The sequence below is a fragment of the Mirounga leonina genome, unplaced genomic scaffold (genome assembly GCF_011800145.1).
Source record: "Mirounga leonina isolate KUSES-001 unplaced genomic scaffold, KU_Mleo_1.0 Mir_151, whole genome shotgun sequence".
Lineage (NCBI taxonomy): Eukaryota > Metazoa > Chordata > Mammalia > Carnivora > Phocidae > Mirounga > Mirounga leonina.
In genome coordinates this window covers 34,267,408-34,283,559 of record NW_023270377.1, presented here as the reverse complement: position 1 = coordinate 34,283,559, position 16,152 = coordinate 34,267,408, and the positions used below count along the sequence as shown (strand labels likewise).

Sequence of the window (16,152 nt, the reverse complement as noted above, 5' to 3'; positions counted from 1 at the left end):
TGAAATTATAATTTTAGCTATTCAACTAAGACTGAATGTGCAAACGAGTTTTAACTCTTTTGCTGCCTTTACAGGAAAATCAAACTAACAAACTCGTAAAATCATCAGAAAAACAAGTCACAATCAGTCAGATGATAATTTCTACTGATGTTTAAACCAGCATGCCTCTTTTGAATTGGTCAAGCCTGTTAGAATTAAAACATAGTGTGTAGGTGAAAACAAATACACTTCCCCCAAAGTGAGTGTTCCTGGTTTCCATGGCGTTTAGAAAGTCTCCTTACTTCACACCACAGTGAAAAAATCGCCACAGTTGATATAATTTAGAGATTAACTTAAGTCCTTTATTCTGGTATTGACTAACAGGTAATTAACTTCTTTATTCTGGTATTGATTAAATGGTAATCGTGACTTATATCTTCCTGGTACTCTTTATCCGAAAAGTTCTATGAATGAGCAGGGGGAGAAAAATCCCCAGAGTGAGAGTGGATGTCAGTAATTATCTTTTCCCCCCAAAGTGGAGACCTTAAATTCCAAAGAAAAGGAGGAAAGATTTTTACTGAATATTCTAAGTTAGAAGCAGAAGATCAATTAAAAGCATCTTACTTTTCTATTCTGATTAAAATCTCAAAAACAAAATCCCTTGTAAAAATAACATTGCCTCTTTTTCTGTGCTCACTAGTAAGTCCAAATGTGGAATTCATCAGGGAAAGTAGCTAGACAGAATATTTACCTAAGTCCTAATACTGTGTGGGTGCAACAGGTGGCTAAAAACACTTCCGGTGGACTCAGGAGCTCACCCTGCTCTAAATTATGTGCAAATCTAACTGTAGTTCTGAGAAAATATGAGGAATCAAGCACAATTATAGTGAACATGCAGGTATATGCTGAATCCATGCTAGCTAAATGGGTGAAATGAAATGTGTATAAAGCTCATTGCTTGTCTCAATATGGATTAGAGGGCCACTAATGCTAACAGCAGCCATTTGATATTTTTTTAAACCTCCAAGTATCAGATTAAAGGTCAGAATTCTAATACGAAAATTTTATCATGGACTAAAATTAAAAGCTTTAAGACACTTTGGTTATCTTTTTTTACCTGATTTTACTATTAATTTTACTATTTCTTTAGAGAGGAGAAAATCCATTTGAGTATCTCTTGCTCTACAAGTCATCAGGTTATTTCTAGGAATTAAAGAAGTTATATAACTTTAAGCTATCAATTTTCATTTACTATTACAACAACCATTCAATTAATTTTCTTTTTTTCCCCTCAAATGTTCAGCGACTTGACAAAGTGTAGACCTATAGAAATGATGGAAAGAAATCTGGGTGGTGGTGCTTGTTTTTAACCCTTTGAGGTAGGTCGTATTCTCCAACGGCTTTAACAACATTTCTTCCATTGAGAGGTGGGGTGTGTGCCACTCCCCTTAAAATTAGGTATGTTTTTGGAACTGGTTGACCAGGGCAGTAAAAAGGAGGTAACACTATGTGACTTCTAAAGCTAGGTGATTCAGCCTCTTTACTAGTTGGGACACTCGTGCTGGTCCTCTGGGCTGCTGTATAAACAATCTAACTGTTCTAAGCCCACCAAGTTGTGAGGAAGCCCAGACTAGCCCATAAGGAGAGGCCACATGGAGAACGCCTGAGTCTACATAAGGAGAGAGAGAGAGAGAGATGCCCGACCAGACCCCACCCGCACTTGCGTCCGTCTGCCTGGCTCTACCACCTCCTCCATCTGTCTGCACCAGAGACCCCAAGCCAGACATACACAGCTGAACTCCCAAATTCCCGACCCACAGAAATGTTGAAAAATTACAGATTGATTGTTGTTTTAAACCACAAAGTTCTGGGGTGACTCTCTATGAAGCAGTAGATATCTGGAATACCCTCTCTAAAGTTAGCAAAAAGTGTCCTAAACTAGAACTGATACTTTTGAAGTTATGATGTTGCATAAATAATGGAGAGGTATGGATGGCTAGATAGTGCACTCAAGTAAATTCGTTGGTAGGTGAGCAGTCATACCTAAAAAGAGGTCTGTCCTATGCCACTCTCTTTTTCTTACACACTGTCCCTTACCTATCTAGGACTTCCCTTGTTTCTCATCCATGGTTCTCAGTTTCTGGATGAACATTAGATTCACTAAGAAAACAAAAAGTAATCAACAACCAGGCCCATATTGAATTGTTGAGGATGGGACCTATGTGTAGGAATATGTTTAAAATTCATCGGGTGATTCCAGTTTGCAGCCAGGGCTGAGAACTGCTATTTGATGCCGACGGTGACCAAATCTGTTTTCCTGGCTTGGGTCCTCCCTGGAGCTGCGGTTTCAGAGACTGAGCTGCTTTCAGGTATCTGGATATGTGGAGACCTCACAAACCCCTCAGATAGAGTGCTGCCCCTCTACCAGGGCTCCATGTCTCTCAAATGACACCCCTATCATATAAATGGTCAAGCCAGAAACCTGGCTCATCCATAGGTTTTCGCCTTCCTCATTCCTTGCATCTAGTTAAACACCAATCAGTCACTTCTCCCAACTGATTTGTGAGTCAGCCTCTACTCTGCCCCATCTCAGTCTATTTTCTGTCCCCTGGACACTGCATTAGAATCCTGCCACCCACTTGACCTCCTGCTGCTCATCTATATAGAAACAACGGTGACCTTCTTAAATATGCAACTGTCACTCTCCTCTTCTGAGTAAAACCATTCAATGGCTTGCCCTTAGAATAAGGCTCAAAATGACAGGATGGCTTGCAGAGACTTTGCCCCACGCCTTTTCGATCCAGCTTCATCTGAAATCCCCTTCCTTTTAACATTTAATCCTCCCACAGTCCTGGAGCATCATGGGTTTGAACGTGCTTCTAGTCACTCTGTCCTGTCCATTACTAGATGTTGTGTGCTCTTCTTGGAACACTCCATTTCTTCCCTCCATGCCCTCTCCTGGGCCTTAATCACCCTTCATCCTCACTCATCGGATGGGGCTTCCCTGATTCTAGATTAGGATAGGTTCCCTTGTTACTGGTACCCAAAGCGTCTTTATTTTCCCTTCTGTAACATTCATCGAACATCTGCCTTCCTACACTATAAACTCCAAAGCCGGTCAGGGGGTGTGCCTGCCATGGCGTGCAGTCCAGCTTTCAGCATAGTCTGTACGTGGTGACTGAATGAATAAACAAATGAACATGGGTTAAGTGGTAAACATCAGCTCTGAAGGAAGTTCTCACAGTAATTCTCTGGTCTCTGTACTTAGCTCTGGCCCATCCAAACTTCAAATCAATTTGGATAAGATATAGAAGATACCAACTAATTTTTAAAATGATACAAAGTTAGAAGGGATGGCTAATGCATTCCCTGTTTTTTGGGGTGTGGGCAAAAGCAAGGTTCCAGGGGATAACAGCCGGCTTGAGGGATGGGTCAGAATCTACGGATTGAAATTTAACAAAGACGGGGGCGCCTGGGTGGCTCAGTCATTAAGCGTCTGCCTTCGGCTCAGGTCTTGATCCCAGGGTCCTGGGATCGAGCCCCGCATCGGGCTCCCTGCTCGGCAGGGAGTCTGCTTCTCCCTCTGACCCTCCCCCCTCTCATGTTTTCTCTCTCTCTCTCAAATAAATAAATAAAATCTTTAAAAAAAAATAAAAAGAAATTTAACAAAGACGAATGCAAAATCCTACCCCTGCACTCTAGCTGCTACACAAGTATAGGACGGGGGATGCTTGTTGCCGAAACGATCCAGGGTGTGTTAGTAGCAAAGTAAGCTCCCATTTCAGCCAGTAGTTGATGTGCCTCCTAGAAGTGCTAACGCCATCTTAGATTCCTTTAATGGGTAAATGGAGCCCAACGAGGACAGGTGCAGGTCCTATAGTCCTCTGCCCTGATCCAGCCATTCCTGGTACAGTGTGCTTCATTTAGAACCACATTTCAGATACACTTGAGCTTGACCAGGGTGGTAAAAGCTTGGGAAGCACCGCTGATTTAAAAAAAAAAAAAAAAAAAGTGCTGAAGAGCATACATTTACTCCATAAAAGATGGCATTCTGGGGAACACTTTGGTTCCTTGAGAAAAGTGAAGGGCTGGTCTTGAGGAAAATGATTATGTTTACACTTTAAAAGACTAGGACCAAGGACTGGCAGTATCTAACATCCCTTCTCTGGCCACATCCTTCTTATCATCGGCCTCTCTCAGCCTCTCCCTCTCTTTGACATCTGCTCTGTGTTCTTGACAGGATCCCTCAGCCCTCAGTCTCTCCCTACTCTCAGTCCATCATCCCCCACAGATGCCTCGATCAGCTACATTTATGATTCTCAGTCCCCATCTCCTGAGCCCTAAGATGTACCACTGTGTTCCTTAGAGTTTGTAACCTTGAATCATTCCTTTTCTCTGCTCCTGGCTTCCAGAGAAGTGCTAGGGAAAATCATGACAAATCTGTGCTGTCCAGCGTTCGTGGACCCTCACTCCTGCTCTTCATTCTTCCATTTATAAAGGCCACTTCCCTCACCTCCCCATAAGGCAGCTCTAAGCCTGTTCCCACTTTTTAAGGCCCGAAGCAAGCACTAAAACTCTCACTCAGGAAATAGTTTCCTTACATTTTTCTCTTCACAATCTCAAATTTGCATTATGTCTTCCTTTCTCAGAACTCCAAGAATGAGAGAGAAGAAACTCCACTCTTTTCCAAAGCTTGCTTTTCCACATGGATTTGGATACCATTTTCTTTCATTTCCTCTGGGACTTTGTTTCATAATTCATCTCCTGTCTTTCCTCTGCTCAAATTCTTTCTCATTGCCGGCTCCTGCCCTCAATCAGATAAACGTGCTCAACCATTTTGGGGAGATTAATTGTGCAGTGATTGTTTTAAGACGGTTTGGAGAGAGGTAAAAACTGAGCCAGAAAATTCCATCAGAAGGCCTTTTCCAGAGTCCAGGTGAAAGGCAAAGGGAACCTGAGAGGGGTAGTGAAAGGAAGCATAGAGAACATGTGAATCAGAAAGGATTTTGTTGTCAGAATAACTCTTGTTTAGTTGTTACTTATGACTTTGTCTTATTTTCCCTCTGTTTTGCCAGTTCCTGGGGCAAAGATTGTGTCAGATTCATGTCACTTTACCTCACAAAATCTGGCTTGAATGAACAGTAGAATTCCCTCAAAATATGTGTGTATGGTGGGGAATGCTGCTCTTTGGAATTTGTATTTTTTTTTTAAAGATTTTATCTATTTGAGAGAGAGAGAGCACGTGGGGTGGGAGGTGGGGGCAGAGGGAGAAGGAGAAGCAGACTCTCCCCGCTAAGCAGGGAGCCCAACACGGGCCTGGGGCTCGATCTCAGGCCCCGAGATCGAGCAGACGTTTAATCAGCTGAGCCACCCAGATGCCCCTGAAAGGTGCATTGTTTTTTTTAAAGACATTAATTGGCAAGCAAGGGAAAGACATCCCCATATTAGGAAGAAGAAAGGGGTAGACCTTTGCTCCTCAAATTGTGCTCCATTGTATTAGTTTCCCTTTGCTGTAGCAAATCACCACAAATTTAGTAGCTTTAAATAACACAAATTGATTATCTTACATTTCTGGAAATCAGAAGTCCAAATGGGGGCGCCTGGGTGGCTCAGTCGTTAAGCGTCTGCCTTCGGCTCAGGTCATGATCCCAGGGTCCTGGGATCGAGTCCCACATCGGGCTCCCTGCTCAGCAGGAAGCCTGCTTCTCCCTCTCCCACTCCCCCTGCTTGTGTTCCTGCTCTCACTGTCTCTCTCTGTCAAATGAATAAATAAAATCTTTAAAAAAAAAAAAAAAAAGAAGTCCAAATGGTTATCATTGGGCTAAAATCAAGATGTCAGCAAGGCCTGTGTTCCTCTCTGGAGGCTCTAGGTGCAAAATTTGTTCTCTTGCTTTTTCCAGCTTCTAGAAGCTGCCTGCACTCTTTGGTCATGGCCCCTTTCATCTTCAGACCTAGCAATGGCCTGTCAGGTCTTTTTCACATTGCATCACTCTGACATTGACTGTCTTCCTCCTCCTTTCACTTACAAGGACCCTGTGACTCTATTGGGACCACTGAGATAATCCAGGATAATTTCCCCATTTCAAAGTCATCTGACTAACAACCTTAATTCTGTGCAACCTTAATTTGTCATGTAACCTAACATATTCACAGATTCCAGGGGACTGAGACATGTATGTCTTGGGGGGCCACTATTATGCCTACCACATCCTTGGACAAGCAGCATCTACATCACCCAGGAGCTTATTAGAAATGCAGAATTTGGGGCTCTGCCCCAAGCATCTGAATCAGATTCTGCATTCTGATCAGATTCCTAGGTGCTTTGAATGTACTTTAAAGTTTGAGAAGCCACAACTAGCCTATCTCTAAGATCTTCTCTACTTTAAACGTCTCATGAGTCTATGAAAATTGCATTTTTTTCCACTTTCAAATCTTCATTATTCCTTCTAATCCTGGTTTCCTGCCAAAAAAAAAAAGTTAATTTTGATTTGGACCCCTGGTGTTAATTCCCAAAAAGTCAGCCAAGTAGAACCTGACAACACCTCGTGCATATTTTTTTGCTGGCAGAAAGTAGATGTTAGAAAAGGCAATTAAATTATAGAATTATCCGTGATGCAGAGGTACCGGTCTACAAAGAGTATCTTCTTCCTCAAGAAGATTCATAAGAGAAGTGCCTTCATTAGCGTGTAGATAGTATTAGTGGTCCAGCAAGTGAAGCAAAACGTACACCGATGAGCTGTTTTTAAGGCATCTCTGAATGGCTCCGCATTTGAGAAATGTGACCAAAGCTGATTATAAAATTCCTTTCAAAGTTGCAGGAATGGCAAACCCATAAATAACTCTGGTTCCCACTGATGTGAAAAGGAGGTTGCTGGCTGTTCGATTGCTGTCCTTATTGTAGGGGATAAGATTAAGCTGCAAGATTCCAAGCTCCTCAAGGCTAGGACCAGCCATATACAGTGCCTGGTACCTAGGAGGGACTCCATCCATTTTGGGCTTGAATACTTTTTAATACTGCGATACTTTACGCTGAATTTCAGAAATGCACTGGGGAAAAAACGGATAAATAAAACTGGAATATTTCAGGGGCCGTCTTACTAGACTCCCTACTTCCTTCAGTTCATTCAGTTGTTCATTCGCCAATTCAGCAAACATTTATGAATCATCTACTGAATGCCACCCATTGTTCTAGGCCCCCATAAATATAAAACTATGGTCTCTCTCACTCAGGAGCTCATAGTCCAATGGGACAAAGAGTCACATGAGTAATTATGCCAACTTGAGTGCAGGAAGAGGTATGTGAACAAGGCTCATGGGCCTTCTCCGCTCTGTCCTTCACATTCTAACTGGATTTATCTGTAAAATTGTCCATTTCTCCCCTTTGCCAATTGAATCAATTATTTGGCTTTATTATTTTTATTTTCAGCCCTAGCTGCTAGTGTAGCATCTAAGCACTTGCTCCTTATTATAGAGTGAAACCCTCTCAAACTAGTGCAAATACAAGAGAGGTTATTAGAATGGTCTGGTAGGGTCTCATGAGACTTCAAGAAACGTTAAAGAAGCAGGGAAGGCAGGAAGTGAGGCAGCTCCAGAAACAGCCCCTCTTCACCTCCACTCTGTTCTCTCGCAGTGTGTCAAATAGTCCAGATGCCCCAGGATGACAATCTGATTAGCCCACTTTGTCTTTTCTGCCAGGCCACTTCCTGACCCCTGTGATCATTGTCACTACATCCTGATTGCTTCCTTCATATCACTCACTTAGCATGAGTTGCAATTATATACATTTCAAATTTACACATTCACATGTCTTTTCCCCTCTAGGTTTGTTGTGACCGTATCTGTTTTGTTGCTCCTGTATCCAGCCACTAGTATGCCTGATCTTAGAAGGCATTTAGTGAATAAATAATGAAAGAAGGAGCAAGGGGTGGGGGTGGAGAAAGCACATGTTGTTAGTTACCGTAGAGATGGGCTTCCTTATGGTACATCAGCTTGCGGGAGAGGGACAGATTGAGAAGAGCCCTGGGTCCACTGACCGTTCAGTGAGGCTGTGCAGGACGTTTCTTAAGAAGAGGGGTATCCAAGTAAGTTTTGGCCATCACCCTAGCCACTTCAAAGACATGCGGGAGGGACCCTTCTTCTTTGTGGCCCAATGTAAATGTGCCAACACTTTTTAAAATTTATTGAGCTGCTAATATATGCCAAATTCTGTATCAAACACTTGACATGCATCATCTCTGTTCATTTTTACTGAGACTCTAGCGGGTAGTTTCCTCATTTTACAGCTACAAAACCAAGTTTTAACAATTTAAACAGTTCCTCCTAGGTCCTAGAGCAAGCATGTAGCAGGACCAAGACTAGACCACAGGTCTGTTTAATTCCAAAGCTCCTTTCGAGACATTTGGCTGTCTCCTCTGTATTCTCCCCTCCTTGGGCAAACGTTACGTCTCCTTTCTCTGTAGTACCACGCACCTTGTTCATAAAGACAGCACAGGCTTACGGTACATCCCGCCTTTCAGGTACAAGGGTTCTGGCCCCACTGCTACACTGTCCCTCTTGGGGCAGGAACTGTATCCGGTTCCCTTCTGTGTCCTCAGGGCCTGTGCCTTAGTGGGGACTCAAGCAATATCTGTCTGCTGGGCTGGCCTTTGGAATGATAGGCAGTTACTATGCTATTTCATATTTTTAAAATTTCACAAAATACTATGAGTACCTAAAAGAAAGTAAAACTTCCGAGTCTCCTAAATATCCTTCCCATCTCTGTTATTGAAATTTAGAGGACAGATTCTCCCTACCCATATAATGTTGAGGTCATACCAGAGTCAGCTGACCCACCCCCTGGCCCCCCTGTTTTTGTGGACGGTAAATGCAGAGTGATGGGAGGGCCCGAACCTGCTGGCAGGATCTTCCTTCGACTCAAAACAGCAGCTGGATATAGCTACATGTTGGCATTCTCTCACTCAACAAATAAGTTAAGTACCTACTCCGTACACGGATATTAGTCAGGTGGGGTGGGCATGCTGATGATGCAGGAAGGTCTGAGAGGAGGACTCTTGCCCTCATGTCGCTTACCATCTAGTAACCACAGCACATACACACTTAGGATAGAGTAGAAGGTGCCATGTGTAAAGAGACCTCCTGATAAAGGCTGTGGGAATTGAAAGGAGGCGGGATGACTTCTGGCAGGGCTAGCAGAGAAGGACTTCATGGAACCCGGGGCGTTTCAGCTGGACTCTAGGATTTGGACAAGCAGATACCTCCCATGTCAAGGGCAAAGCTCACAGAGGCGGGGGTGGGGAGCTAATACTGGGCAGAGGGGCGGGGGGCGGGGTCGTTTGGAAGGGCAGGTTGAAGGCTAGGTTGTAGAGCTGTAGCTTTCTTCCTAAGAAAGGGAGTGAAATGGCGGTGATTATACTTTCGGAAGTGCAGGCTGGCAGTAGCCTAGCAATGAATTTGCAGGGGAGACGCTGGAAGCCGAGGGAGCAGTTATTTCATGTTTATTGGAGAATACTGGGTCTTTACTGATCACACAGCTGTGTAGGTGGATTGGAAAGCTCGGTCAGAGCACCATTTTTGAAACTCAGACATAGTCTAAGTGACTCATCAGTAAGCCAAGAAGAATTTGTAAGGAGTCATCACAGACAGGCTCACAAAATGCACACTGTGAACGAGGAAATCCGCTAACAGCTCTTAAACCAGACAACTCAAGTCTCGGGGAGGCAGGTTAATGTGGGAAACTGAAACCAAACAGCGTCTGTGAAAGCCACCCGGCGGACCGCCAGCAGGGCGGGCCTGAGGCAGAACGGGGCCGAGCCTGCCGAGCCAGATGGAAAGGCCCAGAGAGCGGAAGGCACGAGACTGAAACGCGGAAGGTGAAATCAAAACAACTTTTCAGGTGCAAAAGGCAGATTTCCCAAGTGCAAATTGCATTTGCCAAAGCAGATTTAAATTAGTAGACGCACAACGAGCGCACAGTGATTCGAGAAAGGTAAAGCAGTTGCTAAACGAACCGCGGCCGAGCTCGGGTCCCGCTCGTCACCGGACAGCCTGCGCCGCCGCCTGGCCCGCCCCTCCCGGACCGCGCTGCCGGCGGCGGCAGAGCCCCGGGGGGACGCAGTCGGTGCGGCTTCCAACAGGGGGCTTCGGGGGGGGGGGGGGGCTGCAGCCGCAGGCTCACCGCTCGGGCTGTGGCGGTGAAGCAGAGGCTGCCTGTCTGCGGCCGCGCCAGAAACAGTCTGCAAAACACTCACTGCGGGCGTGAATTTTATGAGATCCCGGTATGCAAACCACCATTAGTCACGCATTGATTGATCCGCGCCTCCAGGAGCTTCAGTTCCAAACGCAGACGAGGTGGCCTTTCAGGACAACCTCGCTCTCACCCCGCCCGTGTCATCCACTCCTTATTTTTAAAGCTACTTCATAAATGAGGTCTTTTTTGATTTAAATGCGTGGACCCCTTCTAACTCTCCTGCATCGCGAAGATTGACACCGTGAGGTTCCTGTATTTTTATGGGCACACACGGGCACACCGGATTTCTCCATCTTTCTCAAAGACGTTTTCATTGGAAAACAGATGTAGTGAATTTATAAATAGGAAGGTGGGAAAACAATACTACTCTCTTCACATTAGCCAAGCCCTGTGATTAAAGCGAACACAGAGCTTGGCCCAGAAATTCACTAGAACTCAGCATCACTGTGGAATATCTAGGGGTAGGCAGAAATTCTTTTTTTCTTTTCTTTTTTCTGATTTCTTTAAAACGGGACGTTCCTGTCTTAAGTATCTTCCTCTGAGAATTGTATGCAATATTCATAGTTAGATTTGATATCAGAACTCAGTTATTGGCAATTTTCTTAGGATATGTTTAGAGCTAGGATATATAAAATGACAAGGATAGATGTTTTCTATATCTGACCATGATTGTTTTTTTTTTTCCTTTTAAAGAGGAATAGGCAGGAGTTGTATAAATGTCTACAAAGGCAGTGTCTCCATAAGCTGTGGTTTGTATATTATATTTTACCTTAATATAATAAAATATGTTTTGCAGAGGAGAGACTGGAGGCAGGGACAACAGTTATTTTAAGTTTATTCCATAATTCTGGGTCTTTATTGCTCACACAATTGTGCAGGTAGATTGAAAACTTTGGTCTAATGTAATTATAATGCAGTTAATGTAATTAATAACTAATCATTGCATTATATAGAAGGGTATCGCTGATATAGTAATAATAATGATAATTATTAAGAAATTTTATATAATACTAACCAACCTTTAAATGCTAGAATTTTATTTAAAAGAACTACAGGGGTGCCTGGGTGGCTCAGTCGGTTAAGCATCAGACTCTTGGCTTCAGCTCAGGTCATGATCTCAGGGTCCTGAGACTGAGCCCCACCCATGTCAGGCCCCACACTCATTGTGGAGCCTGCTTAAGACTCTCTGTCCCTCTGCCAAATAAATAAGTCTTTTTAAAAAATAAAAAATAAATAAAAGAGCTACATTAGAAGGGTAACATGTAATGTTTATACATAACTCCAGTGGACTAGTAACTACTAGGCCAATTGTATCTGTTGTTGGACACACACTGTTAATGACTTTCCTGGGCTGGATGAAGGTGTTTTTGTTCTTGTTTTTCTCTCGGCTTCTCTTTAAAAAAGAGAGAGAGAAATGGGGAGATATTGGTCAAAGAGTACTAACTTCCAGTTATATGAGAATAAGTTGTGCGGATCTAATGTACAACATGGTGATTATAGCTAATAATGCTGTATAACATGCTTGAAAGTTGTTGAGAGTAGATCTTAAATGTCCTCACCACAAAAATGAAATGGTGATTATGTGATGGAATAGTGTTATTAGCTAATGCTGTGGTGCTAATCATTTCTCAGTCTATAAATTATCAAATCAACGCACTGTATACCTTAACTTACACAATAATAGAGATAGATAGAGTGAGAAAGCTATTTTTCTAACCCGATGAATGAGTAAGAAAGGACAACTTAACAAAAGAAAGGATGGTCAAGGGATGCCCACAAGACCTAAATCCTTTGCATGGCCTTGTAGGCCCTGCATGATGTAGGCCCTGCCCATGACTGGCCTCATCTTGTTTTATAAAAGTCTCAGCCGCTGCCTCCCTCCATCCTCCCCTCCAGCTACTCCTTCCTCATCTAGGCCTCACTCCTCAGTCATGCTGTTCCCTCTACCTAAAATGCTTTTCCCCTTACCTCCTACCCATCTCTTCTCACTTGTCTTCCAGATGTTAGCATATGTATGTAATGTCACGTCTCCCTGTTATACAATTGTTTGGGTTTTTTTTTTAAAGATTTTATTTATTTATTTGAGAGCAAGAATGAGAGAGAGAGAGAGAGAGCTCATGAGAGGGGGAGGGTCAGAGGGAGAAGCAGACTCCCTGCCAAGCAGGGAGCCCGATGCGGGACTCGATCCCAGGACTCCAGGATTATGACCTGAGCCGGAGGCAGTCGCTTAACCAACTGAGCCACCCAGGCGCCCCTCCCTGTTATACAATTGTATGGCATTCATCACAATGTATAAGTATGTATGTATTTGTGTGATCATTTGATCAATGTGTACATTCCTCTTTAGTCTATAAGTTCCAGGAAGTTTGGTGCCTTGTCACACAGTAGGCATGCAAAAAAATATTCACTGATTGGATTTTTAAAGAGGGAAAGGAAAAAAAGTGAGAAAGAACTTGTATCTGAAGAAGTTAATTTTTTTAATGTGTAAGCTAAAAAGCTAAGAACCATAAAAGGTGAGAATAGAAAAAAAATTAAAGGAATCTTGAGTCACATACATACAAATACATATAGTGTATTAGAGTCCTTGGTAAAACCCACGTGTTTAGCATTTATGAATGTCAAATTTCAAAAGCAGCTTTCTGATCAATAGTGTCAAACCTCTATAAGTTAGGTACTCATAGCTTGTGCTGTTTGCTCATAATTATCTAAATAGATCTTGTATACAGATCTATATGAAATAGGCTGCCTATTTTCTGACATAATTAGAAAACAGGCCATACTGCTTAACTAAATGTTCTGGTCAATAGAGTCACGTTACACATATCATACCCATATAATCCGTAGTCCATGAATTTGATTACAGTAAACTGTATGTAACTCTAAAACTCAATTAGCCATAATTGAACCATTGATGAAAACATGTAAAGATTGTGCAGCACTTTTGTGATCATCATTTTAGATACCACTTACCATTGCACCATGCAGACTCTAGAATCTATCCTGTATCAACTACAGGAATCCTCACAATAGAAAGCTGGGTGAGCTAAGTTTTGCTCAAATAAGTAGAGCATCCTGTAGTAATTCCAAGTTCTGTGGGATAGAGGTCAACTAATTTTATTAGTAAAGAATATGTGCTAAATTCGTTTAAGAAATACATATAGGTCATTAAAATTTTATTATCACCTTAACCTATTGAAATCCTTAACCCTCATATATGTATTTACTTTTACACTGTTTTAAATGTTTGGTTTTCAGAAATGTGCTAAGATTACCATTTCAAAAGTACAATGCCCCACATTTTTACTTCCCTGTAAACATTACTGGAGTTTTACAACACGCTTGTGTGAGCCTTGATGACTGCTTCCACTGTGCAGATGAGAGAGGCTGAGGCATGAGGCTGTTTCTGTGAGTTTTGCACAGACAGCCCCTGAGCCCGTGGACAGGAGAGCCTGAGACAGAAAGCGATCTGTGTCTTCACTGCAAACACATCTTGTCTGCATCTGTAGTCTGGGGAGGTGGGCTGGGGGGCGCAGATCGCAAGACCAGAGTTGGCTTTTCATACTCACTACTACACTCCCCACAAGGAGCTCTTTGTGAAATGTGCACATAAATAAAAAGGGTATCGAGGTGATTACTAGGATGAATTTTTACTGCTCTGAAATGCCTGAGTCTGCTTAAGGGCAAGAAGAGAGATTAGTTGGCTTTTCAAGGCCTTTCTAAGAGTTATAGTTCTATCCAGTGAGAGTTTCACGGATGAACAATAGTTAAAGTGTTTACCTTTCTTTTTCTTTTCTTTTTCTTCATAGATCTATGCAGTTCGATCAGTTGTTCCCAACAAAAGCAATAATGAAATCGTCCTGGTGCTACAACAGTTTGATTTTAATGTCGATAAAGCAGTGCAAGCCTTCGTGGATGGTAAGTCTACAGGACCCCCAAACCTGTTAGAACTAACGATTCTATATCTTCTGTATTTTTTTCCTCGATTGCATTGAGTATCAATTAGTTCCTAATAATTTAATTCTCATAAAAATATGCTACACTTTAAAAACACATCTATGTACTCAATAAGTGCAGAATTTGGGATTTCTTTTTCCCTCATTAAAAAAAAAAAAGATTGTAGCTAGTTTCCAAAAGATACCTGTTGTAATGATACTAATTCCATTGTCCACCCCTTTACTTGATGGTGTCCTTATTCATGGAGGGTAATGTGCTTCCTGATTTGGAAGGCCTCCTCAACTCTTCAGCCCGCATAGTTCTACGTGGCCTCATTGACCGCCATCCTTGAACTCGATGCTTACACAGTCTGAGAGGATTGGTTTATTCTTTAATATCCTTAGTTTTTTATTTTGAGATTGCCTAATTAATCAGAATATCAATTCATCTTATCTACCTCTAGAACCTTTTTGCTGTCTAAAAGAAGAATTTTCTTCAGACAACCCATTGCCAGTGATGTTATAGAATCTAAAGTGTCAGGAATATGTTTATCTTATAAACTTATATTTTCTGTAAATTATGGGGAAATTCTCCTCTCCTCTCTTATTTGAACAACTTCCATTTATGAACAAAGATCTCGTACTTGTCCTTAGTTACCATATGTCTTCCTCCCTGATATTAGTTTCTCTGTCATAAATATGGACCAGCTAAACATAATCTGATAAATAAGGTCAGAGGAGACCTGTCAGCCCATTTCTCAGTTATATCCTGTTCATACTTTATTTGTTAGGGATGGTTTGATTTATTTATTTTCCTAGGAATAGAATAATTTTCCCAAGGTTCTGCAAGTATAATTGCATTTCAGGCAAGGTCCTGAAACCAGGCAATACTCTCACATTCTGATATCTACAATCAAGGTTTAGGGTTCTAATTGAATTTAAAAATGATTGCCATTCAAAACAGACCTGAAGGCAGACCCATAATGAGTAACTTTCCTGTTTTTTTCTGCCTCGTGTACTAGCAGATACAGAATTTTGAGTTGTGAGAAACAATAGTAGAGAATCTGATATTAATGTGATTTGCAGCATTTGGTGCAATTTGTCTCAAGAAAAAATTTTTGGAAATCTGCACATCCTGGCTCAGATAAACTCTCAAGATTCACTTGCCAACGTCACTTGCGTGGAAAAAAGCTTTAGGAAAGGAAAAAAGTTATCCCCACTCCTCCCCACCCTCACTTGGACTGAAGCCCCCACATTCCCCATCATGACAGTTTTTATTTCAAAGTGACCCTGATGAAGTGCACAGATGCCCAGGAACTGAAAGACTGTCATCAAATCCATCTGTGTTTAAGTAACGTACCTTGCTTGGCCTTGAAATTGTCACCTTGTCAGCGTTGAGATCTCGTTAGAATAACTCACCGATTGCTGAGAAACGTATCACTCTGGTTGGGGACCAATTGGAAAACTTGTTTAAAAACCACTGAGATTCGGGCGCCTGGGTGGCTTAGTTGGTTAAGCGACTGCCTTCGGCTCAGGTCATGATCCTGGAGTCCCGGGATCGAGCCCCGCATCGGGCTCCCTGCTCGGCGGGGAGTCTGCTTCTCCCTCTCCCTCTGCTTGTGCTCTCTCTGTCAAATAAATAAAATCTTAAAAAAAAAAGTCGAGGGGTGCCTGGGTGGCTCAGTTGGTTGAGCGACTGCCTTCGGCTCGGGTCGTGATCCTGGAGTCCCGGGATCGAGTCCCGCATCAGGCTCCCTGCTCGGCAGGGGGTCTGCTTCTCCCTCTTACCCTCCCCCCTCTCATGTGCTCTCTCTCATTCTCTCTCTCTCATTCTCTCTCTCTCAAATAAATAAATAAAATCTTTAAAAAAAAAAAATTCTAGGGGCACCTGGGTGGCTCAGTTGGTTAAGCGACTGCCTTTGGCTCAGGTCATGATCCTGGAGTCCCGGAATCGAGTCCCGCATCGGGCTCCCTGCTCGGCGGGGAGTCTGCTTC

At 42.7% G+C, this 16,152-nt stretch overlaps 1 protein-coding gene across 6 annotated transcripts in view; it reads left to right on the top strand.

The window, feature by feature from the left end:
* SPATS2L (spermatogenesis associated serine rich 2 like) overlaps window positions 1-16,152 on the top strand; it is a 165,354-nt gene that overhangs the window by 90,497 nt on the left and 58,705 nt on the right. For 5 of the 6 annotated variants that reach the window (XM_035007439.1, XM_035007444.1, XM_035007443.1 and 2 more), the window contains one exon: window positions 14,032-14,140. In XM_035007439.1, the coding sequence (XP_034863330.1) occupies window positions 14,032-14,140 (109 nt within the window). Of the gene's footprint in view, window positions 1-9,526; window positions 9,965-14,031; window positions 14,141-16,152 lie in introns of those variants that run through there. The other variant, XM_035007442.1, reaches the window with a different exon arrangement.